Below are 11,503 nucleotides of genomic sequence, written 5' to 3' on the forward strand. Positions count from 1 at the left end.
CGAAACAGAAGCTGAGTAAGCTCCTTGATGAATTATTGAGCGCAAACACAATGCTCTCCTTTGGGGAGGGCGTGCATCCGAGTCGGATGCCATGTCAACCTCCAATGGATTCTGGAGGTCGAACGTTAGCGCTCTGAAAGTGCGTTGCAATAGCTTCTTTCGCACATCAGCGAAATAGCTTCTTTCGCACATCAGTGAAGCAAAAATCGAAATGAATCCCCCTCCGCCTATCACGCAGAATGCATCAAAGTGGGACATTGTTAAACCAAACAGTGACATTTACGCATCAGGACAGAAGAAGTAGGTTTGAAATGTTCAATTTTACAGCCCTGTCCTGGCTGCCCACTATCTACTTACACTCCGCTCTAAATGTAACTTCCTAACCCTAACCCCCTAATGCTAATCCTCCAAGGCATCCCTCCAACCCAAAGCTATCTAACCCTAATCCTAGCCAGCTAACCCGAACTCTCTAACCAAGCAGCCCATTCATCCATTTTCTATGACACTTATCCTCTCGGATTGACTTTGAACATGAGGCGTGGTACAGCCTGAACTACAAATTACACTCTGGACTGCAAGGTACACCTGGACTGGTTGCCTACCAACCACAGAACACATGTAGACAAACTTAAAATCACACCTACGGACAATTTTGAGACTTCAGTGAACCTCAGATGAAGGTTCTTCTAATCATGACATTGACCCTCTAAACCAGTGGTTCTTAACCTGGACTCGATCGAACCCTAAGGGTTCGGTGAGTCGGTCTCAGGGTTCGACAGAGCCTCCACTGAGGAGGTCTGAACAAATCTGATTTATTGTGTAAAATCTGATACGCCAGTATGTAATTTGTTGTGAGTTCATGCATTGTTTTGTTCTTTGAACAAGGTGATGTTCATGCACGACTTATTTTGTGCACCCGTAAAAAACATCTATGTCTTGAATTTAAAACAAATAATAATTTCACTAACGAGGGGTCCGGTAAATGCGCATATGAAAATGGTGGGGTTCGATACCTCTAACAAGGTTAAGAACCACTGCTCTAAACTGAACCCTAACGTGAAAATAATCTCAATATACAACTCAAAGTGGGAATATTAGCAATAACCCCAAGACCTAAATCTAAAGCGCAAACATGCTCCGACACTAACAAACCAATACCACTTTACCAGTCTGATAAATACCTTCCGGGCAACTGGGTTATAATTGATGGCAACATTTTGTTAGCAATCTATGCTCTGCAGAATTGATGAATGCCGCTCGGGTGGTGACGGAGGCCATCAAAGAAGCACAGACCTTCCCGAGCACGGTCAACACCTCTGGCTGACACACCACTGGCTGACCCAGTCTTGCTTCCATCGCAATTCTATTTTTTTTTTTCATATAGATTTTTAAAATATTTTACTTTATTAACCTACACCCCTAAAAAAACACGAGCAATCTGCCAATAGTACACTGTTATTATGATGATGATTATGACGGTTGCACCTGCAGCATCAGGATAAATGTGCTCAGAGAAGTACTGACATTTGAGATGGTCACATGATACACACACACACACACACAGACAGGTTGCTGACTCACAGTGCATGGGAGTACAGGGGGGCTCCGGTGAAATGACTTTAAGCTTTATTAACTTTTCCATTTGCTACTTGTGGTTTGAGAGTTTGCAAATGTTTGCTACTTGTAGTTTGAGAGTTTGCAAATGTTGTTTGCATAGCGCTTGTTTGGTTATCCTACAAAGCGCAAGTTGTTTGTCGCCATCGGCTAAACCAATTATTATTCCAATTATTCCAACCTGTGTTTTTTTTCTTATTTGTTATCCGTGGCTAGTCACTTAATGCTCATTTAATTGTTGCGAGTTTGAATTCAAAGTATGTATCATGGAAAATCCACTTTTTTTGCTATTACATTCATTTTATTGTGTACTTGGAGTCTCCAAGATTGTAGAAAAGTGTAATCTATCCCTCTAGATGCTGCAGATACTTTTATGATCTGTTTGGGGGCTATTTTTTACTCAGTTCAGTTTTCTCAGTTTTTTATTACATATTTTTATCCACTACGTCGCATCTGTTATGGCAGGTCTACCAAACAAGGTAATGGGTGTGGCCAAACGGTTTTGCAAATCTGCCATCTTTATTTCTCTGAGAAACTTGATATGTAAGCTTTAAAATGTTTTTAAGGACCGGAGGTAATTCTGTGTGACTCAATTTCTACAGTGCAAGGTGGAGGTTGGCATGAATGACGAATGAGAAGAGCCATCACATGAATTAAAGCACACAAACATGCATCAATTGTGACTGACTTTGTTGCAGGATGGCTGTTATCATGAATACCTGCCAATGTGTAATGGTCTGTTCAATTTGTCTTTAGATCACTTGGTGCATTATAAATAAAATGGACCTGTGATTGTTCTAAATTATATAGAGATCTCACTTGTTTTTTTGTTTCGATTGATTGATTGATTGATTGATTGATTGATTGATTGATTGATTGATTGATTGATTGATTGATTGATTGATTGATTGATTGATTGATTGATTGATTGATTGATTGATTGCAGGTTATTTAAAATGGCACTGTTGACAGAAGGAGACTGGACGAAATGCCCATCATTACTTATTTACTGACTCTCAAAGACAGGCCCTGCAAATTCAAAGCCACACACATTCAAAGTCACGGATATTATAGTGCTGAATGTCAGACCCCAAGTGCACAAAAGTAATCGCTGCACTTCATTTGCATATATTGTGTTGGGATCTTTGATTATAATAACGCTAAATACATTTTGGCTGTAACGTTGTAATAATCTTTTTTCTAATAAAATGTGTAATGATTTATTCAAAATAATATTTTCTAATATTATTTTCACTGTTTGTGGGGGGTCCCTATACGGACTGTACTTGGTTGCTTAATTTCACACATGATGGATGGGCAATCAGTCATCGAGACAACGCTATTTATGGGCAAACATTACTCATTTTTCCACATTATACATCCCCTTTGAAACTGGCTGCGACAAACGTTGCTCAAAATGGGAAAAAAGAAAACGTGTGAATGTGCAACAGGGGGAATGATAGCCAGCCAGCCAGCCCAGAGAGAGAAGAGGAAGAGTCACATGCTGAAGGGAAAAGGAGGAGGTGCGCCACCGTCGACGTCACGTTAACGCCTCCCTTCCTGCCTCCCTCCTCCACTACGACTCACATGACTGCAGCAGCTCGGTTCTGTAACACATCACGAGGAGTAGTATTACGGGTGGGGGGGGTGAGCAACGTAGTCACGAAGTGGCAGAGAGACAGAGAGAGAGAGAGGGCACCGTTTAATAACCCTAAGTAAATATTAACGCAAATGATAAGATTCAAAGCAGACAGTTGTTATTCCTGTAATTCTGATACACACGGGCACAATTTCAGCATAATTTATGAAGCCTGCTGCAACGTTACATGCACGTCGACCTCATTTGGAAGTTGACACATGGACTGGTGGCGCTTGTTTTTCCTCACGGGAACATTGCAACGTGGTCGCAAGCCTGAATATTAGGAGCAAGGTCACACCATGAACTAACGTGTGCAGCGAGATTAAATGCTGAATAGTGCAATGTCACAATGCAGTTGAATGTAAAGGTTAATATGGTGAGTTATAAATAGACTGCTTCATGCACACACACACACGCGCGTGCACACAAACACGTGCACACACAAACACACACACACACACTTAACCTGCTTCAAGTGCCAATCTGCTTGAACACATGATGCAGTCACCAATGTCACACAGCAGTGATGCAGTGGCTATATCAGGGAAGGTGGGTGGATAGGTTTGGGGTGCATCTTGGAGAGGGATTAGATGAAGGTGGGGAGGGGCCTGGGGGGTCTAACTAAGCATGCTTGTGCGTGTTTTGGAAGCGCGGCATCCATCCAGGAGCAAGATGAGGGATTAGAGCCTTGATCCCAAGCCGCTCTGTCTTGTCATACGACAGACGTTGGCGGAGCTTCGTACCAAAATGACCACATTTTAGATTTCATTCGCCTGTATTTCTCACCATCGCATGTTAGGCGCAACGCGTCACATCGAAACCGCAGGGGATGGCCTCCGAAACACATCGGCGCACAACATTATCCCATACGTCGTTGGATTTGTGTACCACTTCTCATCTCGGAAAAGTTGCGCTTGATCGCAAGGTGCACAAACGCACCTTGACAATTCGCTTGAACGGCGATTTTACTACGGCAGGAAAACAGTACGCACACATATCTAATATACACAGCATGGTTTAAAAGAAAAGCTAGTCACACGTTTGGGGACATCACCCCCCCCCCCCAAACAGCGCCAGCTTTCACTAATACCACTATAAACGTCAAATAATGTCTCGTCATAACCACAATGCTACCCCAGCTACGGAGCACCGTGAGAGTTGACCCAACTTGGTGGGGCAGCGAGCGGTCTGCGAGGGGCAGAGAACCGTCAACGTAACAGCTTCCCACCAGCACACGTAACAGCTTCCAACCAGCACACGTAACAGCTTCTCACCAGTACGCGCGGTCTTAATTCAACAGCAAAATCGTGCAATCAAATATACAAGCAGGTGTGTTGTGACAACAAAATGCTGATAAAAAGTCTTTCCGGGGGGAGTGGGGGGGGAGATCATCTTGGTCCCCCTCTCGGGGCTCGCTGCACGCGCTGACGGTTCTACCACGTGTCCAAGCCGGGTTACACTGACAGCTAACTTCCCCGTGAAGAATGCGTCAAAAAGTTTCCAAAGTGCGGCTCCGCAGTCCCCCAGCTGCAGCAAGGGGGGGCTGAGCGCCCACACGCAAACCTCCACCGCGTAAAACCACACATTTGTCTGCCACGAATCCTCCGAAGCGAAGGTGATGTCAAATCCTCCACGTGAACGCCGCAAGTCAAGACACCGCGGAGCACTGAGCATGCAAGTTGCTGCTGACAAGCCGGCAAAGGGCTCCCTCAAGCCGGCCTCTCGCCGCTCCAAGCACCGGTGGTAGTGATGGAGACCAGTCAAAACGAAGAAGGAAGCCGGGGGACGAGCCAAACCAAGACTCACATGCACCAACCGGAGGTCTTACCTGGCTGTCGGGATTCTCTGTCAGGTAATTGAAGACGAAGGACGAGAGTTCCTCATCTAATAGTGAAGCGCAGTCCGCCATCTTCTAGTGAATGAGGCGCCGCGAAGCCAGGCGGCAGAGTCATAGAAGGAGGGTTGCAGTGACACTTGCGATCTGCAGGGGGCGCTTCTGTTTACACTGCAATCAAGCTCAATGACACACCTGCACACAAACACACATTTCACACTTCGATCAGTAACAATAACTATTAAACCAACCCAAATAAAAACAATCCTCTAAGAAAATAATCAGAGTGGGGGAAACATTATATAATTATACGAATTGCTGGATTATTTATTTTATTATTAAATTATTATATATATATATTCATCCATCCATTTCCTGTACCACTTGTCCCCACGGAAGCCAATCCCAGCAGTCATCGGGGGACACCCTGAACCGGTTGCCAGCCAATCGCAGGGCACACAGAGACGAACAACCATCAGCTCTCATACTCACACCGAGGGACAATTTGGGGTGTTCAATCGGCCTACCATGCATGTTTTTGGGATGTGGGAGGAAACCGGAGTGCCCGGAGAAAACCCACGCAGGCACGGGGAGAACATGCAAACTCCACACAGGGATGGCTGGAGGTGGAATCGAAACCACACCCTCCGAACTGTGAGGTGGACGTGCTAACCACTGCGCAACTGAGCCACCCTATATTATCTATTATATTATATATTATATTATGTCGTATCGATCGATCGATCGATACTTTATTGATCCCTGGGGGGTAATAGTATGAATGAACAATTAAATACATAAATACACAGATAGACGATATAAACATCGGGCAAAATCAACAAAACAAGAGAGAATACATCCGCAGTAGATTATAAACAAATAAACAACAGCAGACAAAAGTGTCAACATATAAATAAAAAATGTTTCACAAACTATAAAAAGCAGATGAAAGTGTCTACATATAAATAAATAATATCAAATAAATAAACAATAAACAGTAGACGAAAGTGTCAATATGGGATGCATAAAAACATCTTAAGGACCCATAGCTATAAGTGAACAGGAACTCAGCCATTTTGGTTTGAAGCAGAAATTTTGGGGTTACACTCCTTGAAGGGGATTCAAAAGGAATTATGAGTGTAGTTTCTGCAGGGGTCTTCCAAAAAGATTTACAGTATGACAGTATGACACATGGCTCACATATGTTCTCCTATATGTGGATGTTGGAGTGAGTCGCTAGTAAAAGCCATGCATGGATCTTTACTGAGTTGTGCTCCCAATACAAGAAATTTCAAATTTGTCTTTTACTTCTGTGGTTAAGGACTAAATAAATAAACTTGAACTGACTTGACTTTTTCCTATTGTCTGGATCTAGCTAGTTCCACTCCTTTCCTGTTTCTCATTCCTCTAAACGTGAATCATCAATTTGTTGATCCCAGTTTTCAGTCGACATGCCTCAACCAACGCTTTGGAATGTTTGGGAGCAGTGTTTCTATTGTCTGGATGAATTTCGTCACAAGCTGCCACATAACGTTTGTCTTTTTATCACCTTTAAATGCCGTAGTTGTCACCACCTACTGGACCGGAGAAGAACATTGTCCACCACTGAGAAAGGACTGTTTTAATAATAATGAATTTACAGTCTCCTCCTCCCTTACAATATTCTGCAGTGTTATCCACTAACAAACTTAAAATAATAACAATGTCAAACAGGCTTTGACTTGCTCAAGTGAGCATGAGCCTTTCTGGGGGAAACATTGCTCAAGAATATTTTGATAATTTCGAAAGTTACCGCATATGAAGAAGTCTGTACAGCGGTCATGCATAGGGAAACAGAACATAGGGGAAGCATAAATAGTAGCAAACAGAAGCATCACATGTATTCTCACACTATTACAATTACTGTCATGCAATTGTTCCTTGTCAGTGATAATTGTGACCTTTCACAACAGAAAAAGTTGGAGTAATGAATCATATTCTTCAGTTTATCATCCACCATATACTTTTGTTGGGTCTTGGTAGAGGTCGTGCATGTGCGTGTGTGTGTGTGTGTGTGCGTGCATGCAAATGTGTGTGTACATTTTGGAATGTGACAAGTGTCTTTTTATTCATTTCCAATTTTCGTAATGTTCCCATGTTTTATAGATATGTTCTCTCAGACAGACAGCATGCCAGGACATGCAGGTGGAACAAATACACAGGCATACAGAGACAGACACACACATGCACTTCGCATTTGTCCTAAGGTCAGTAATGCTGGTCAGACCTCAAATGACATGGTTCACTGTGGCTATCACCTGTCTCAAAGTGTTAACCTTTTATATTTTCACACACGCACACACACAGAAACTCTTTCAAATAAAGCTGCCATATCTGGTGACAGGTGAATAGTAAAAGTCCTGCTAAAACAGTCATCACTCGGGTACCAGATTAGCACATAGGACGAAAAAAAAAGTTCAGTATAACACATTCCATTTCTCATCATTTACTGCTGTCCATTTAAAACAATCCAATTAGATACTCAACTTTTATGTTGCACATTTATATTTGGCCCATCTACAACAGTCCGAGGATGCAGTCTCGTCATCGATGTACAACATGCATTCCTACTCATTTTACTACTGTGTCATGCAAATATACCAGTGTTAAAAGTTCAGGGACGATGTTAAGAACAGAATGTCGGTGTTGCAATAACAACCTTTAGTAATATTATAGCCTGTGTAGTCTCGAATGTAACACAACAGGTTATACGACGAAGCGAGTTTAGTGTCACGAGCTGTGGTGAGTCTAAAGCCAGGATTTTCCGTGTTCCAAAGATGGCCCTTTTTTTACCTGGTTAGATTGTTTTGGTAATTTATGATATATTATGTATTTCAGATTAATCGGCTATAAAAGCACATTTTTACTGTTAAACCCGTCTAAATCTCAACTGAAATGGCGTCACCATTTGTGGACACTCTGCTGGACCTGGGTGCAATTAGGGATCATAAGAGGATGGAGCGAAGGAAAGCCCAAGCTTTAGGGTGAGAGCCTGGGTTAACGAAGCGACTTGATAACCATCGTCGTCATCTCACCTATGGACTTGAGAATGTAAAATGATTGGTTTGTCTCCAGATTCTTCTGTTTGTTTTGCTGCCATGTATTTTTCAAGGTGGCCCAAAGATTCCGCAAGACCACGCAACATCTGACCAGCCATCAGGAGATCAAGGCTTGTCCATGAAGAAAGGTTTGGCCGGCCAGCCAGTTGTCAAAAGTGTCAAACTGAAGGCAACGCTCACGCACAGCATCCAGACCAGGTGATGTCTGGTGTTGCCACTATGGGGGGAAAACTATGGAACCGAATACCACACTAAAGTGTTTGTATGTGTGGGTACTGAAAATGAATTCCCTACTTGCAGGAAAATTGACATCTTCAAGACAATAGGCATTTGTTTTGACCACAAACGTCATTACTGTGGATTTTACCTAGATTAATTCCAAACTGAGGAAGATTTGTTTACCGTTATTGGTGTATCTGGCCTGATTTTATCATCATGATGAACACCATTGGGTGTTGAACACTTAACATTTTAGTAAATGTTAATATTACTTTAACACTAGGTTGTGATGATGCATCTCGACGCAGTTGATCATCTGGAGTCATGTTTTTCTGGTTATTTATTGACTGCATCCTCCCAAAACAATCATCACTGCTCTGAGATGGAACTAGATTGCTTTATATGACATTTATGACACATATGCACATACAGTATCGCAAACTAGCAGAGAATGCCCACATTTAGTTGCATGTGTTTGTAGTCATTTAATGACGGTAAAAATCATCACCCAGCCAAATGATACTTGTTTCCTTAGTACATTTACGTGGCTCACATGTATTTATAGGATAATAAACGACATTGCATTGCGAAAATCACTACCATAATCACCAATTTTATTGACAATTGTACAACAATTTTCTCTATGACCAGAATGCCACATGGACAGATGTGAACGTGAACAGCAGCAAGAATAGTCAAGTATGAGGGCATGAGAGGTTGATCCCATGCGATTTCCTTTCCAGTCGGGCAGTTGTAAATGGAGAGCGAGTGAGTTTTGGAACGCTGACATTTGGATGTCTGGCCTTCACATTCACCTCCTTGCTGTCAGCCGTCCCACCGCCACCACGGCAATGGCGAGGTCGAGCGGTCACTAAGCTTCGTCGCTATGCGTGGCAGCTGACAGCCCGCATTGCTGCCAAGGGGGCGCTCTGAGAACACACCGTCCTCGCTGTTGTAAATCTACAAACTGAATCGTTATTCTAAGGCAACAAGCCTGCGGGATCGCTTTTCATCTTAACTTGTTTACTAGTAGACAGACTGTAAAGATAAATGCTATACTAGGCTCCCCAAGTACTATTTATGAGATTGCTCAAATTGTAGTTGACCTTGAAAGACGATGTTTTCATTGAAAATGAGTGATTCATGATAAGGCAGATTAGTTGTGCATTTAAATGCCACATTTGGTCACTATTTGCTTACAAAAAGGCTTCACGCCTTGGCATTCGGCCAGGAAGGCTTTGCCATTTGAAAACACTTTATTTGCTCACTCATGACAACAGATTGCTTCATTGAAATTAGCCATTATGGTTTTCTCTGAAAACAGTACTTGTTATCAGCAAAGGTATTCATTCGGCAGTCTACAAAGGAATTACATTATTTTTCAACGAAAACACTCTTGAAATGCTAAAACATCTTTTTGCCCTAACCCAGATCAATTAAACCCAAGTAGGCGATGCCACTTTTGGCATCTCTCCATAGCAACACTATCACTTAATATTGGCCGCTTGTGCCTCTGTTTATGCCTGTGTGCATATATGCCGACCAGGTCACGGCCATATTTATGTTTTATCTTGCCATCAAAACCCTTTATTTGTTAACAAAAAGCTACTTTATTGGCATGAACATGTCATGAACGGTCTCAAAACATTGGCTCAGGAACAGGTTATATTGGGCATCCAATGGTACTTTAATATTGAAATGCAATATTTTGCTATTAAGAGTACATTTACTAACAAAAAGACATGAACACATATTTTGCCGCTAAAAACGCAGTTTATTATAATTTTGCCTGAACAGGTTGTGTTACTATTGAAATTTATGTTAAAATGTTCTAATTTCCCATTTAAAAGCAAACGTTTGCCATTTCTAGACTGTATTTGCTCAGGCATTAGGCATGAACATGTGCTGTTTGGCCTTGACACATTGCAGAGCGTGTTGCTCCTTCTCAAGGTCTTGGGCGTGGTGGTCCTGATGCTGCACTGGGCGGGTGTATTAGCGAATCACCAGTGCTGTGATTGATGGCTGCGCTTGATGGGCTGCAGCTGGAGATACGGGGCAATTTAATGACATGCCTGGACGCTTACATGGTCGCACACGGTCGCCAGCTTCATGCATCCTGTGTGCCTAAAAGGCTCTTTTGCCTGCTGATTCGATGCTTCAATCTGCAGCTCAAGGGGATGACCTTCAACTTTAGCCTACTTGGAAGAGCTGCTACTGAGTATTGTGAGGCATCCCCCTCTCCAGTGGGGGAAAAAAAAGTGGCTGCAAAGCTAGTCGGCTGTGATCTGTTGTAGTTCTAACCGCAACAAAGCATGCGGGGAATGCCCATTCTCTAGCATGTTGACAAGCGCTAATAAAAGCCTAATCATCCTGTAAGAAAGGCCACAAATGTATTTATTCTTGACGAGAAATATGATCATCTTTTTTATTTAAAGGAGCTGGACATACTTTATTATATACGATATGAATTGATATATCACAACGATAATCTAATTACTTATGAAATATGAGTTATTTTGTTGGCTATTTTACTAACCCGCAAGTAAGACGTTCACTAAAACAGCGACTCTATTGAGACGAGGTGCATTCATTGACAGCGCACAAAGTAGGACATTTCATAATTACATTGTAAAAAACTTATTTAATGCACAAAACAATTATTCGTACCTGATCAAATTGTGGAGGGTATGTGGAAATGTTTTGTAATCTGCATGTGAAGTCAAGTTGCAGGGACAGCTTCTCTTTAAACTGGGCATGTGTTTAGTCAGCAGGAGCGGTAAGGGGGTGGGGCCGCTCACTTTGTGACATCACACAGTGAAGATGCGGTCGTTTTCATGGATCGGGTGGGGCTACTTGTTTAAAGAAGCGATATGAGCAAAAATGCTCTGAAATGGGTAAATGGAGGAAAAGCGACTAAGATATATAAGCACCCTAGCAATACTATAAAACATTAAATGGATTTGATCTGGCAGTGGTATTTGTGTGACAAGGAACTCGCTTAGCCGCTCTCAGGTAGCACCAGTTTATAGCAGGTTGCATTCTGTTCTCTTACTGTAGCACCTGAACAATAAAAATAAAAGTGCATGGCTTCATGAACGA

The 11,503-nt window shown here is 42.4% G+C and overlaps 1 protein-coding gene across 1 annotated transcript in view; it reads right to left on the bottom strand.

The window, feature by feature from the left end:
- The window catches only part of ppargc1b (peroxisome proliferator-activated receptor gamma, coactivator 1 beta), a 61,915-nt gene extending 50,741 nt beyond the window's left edge, over positions 1–11,174 (bottom strand). Inside the window, exons 1-2 of the mRNA XM_088375092.1 lie at positions 11,072–11,174; positions 5,082–5,282 (exon numbers count right to left, since the gene is read on the bottom strand). Of these exons, the coding sequence (XP_088231218.1) occupies positions 5,082–5,162 (81 nt within the window). The 5' untranslated portion in view covers positions 5,163–5,282; positions 11,072–11,174. The remainder of the gene's footprint in view (positions 1–5,081; positions 5,283–11,071) is intronic.
- Positions 11,175–11,503: the final 329 nt, after the last annotated feature.

Source organism: Syngnathus floridae, chromosome 1 (assembly GCF_059516105.1).
Source record: "Syngnathus floridae isolate MCC-2025c chromosome 1, RoL_Sflo_1.0, whole genome shotgun sequence".
NCBI classification, from domain to species: Eukaryota; Metazoa; Chordata; class Actinopteri; order Syngnathiformes; family Syngnathidae; genus Syngnathus; species Syngnathus floridae.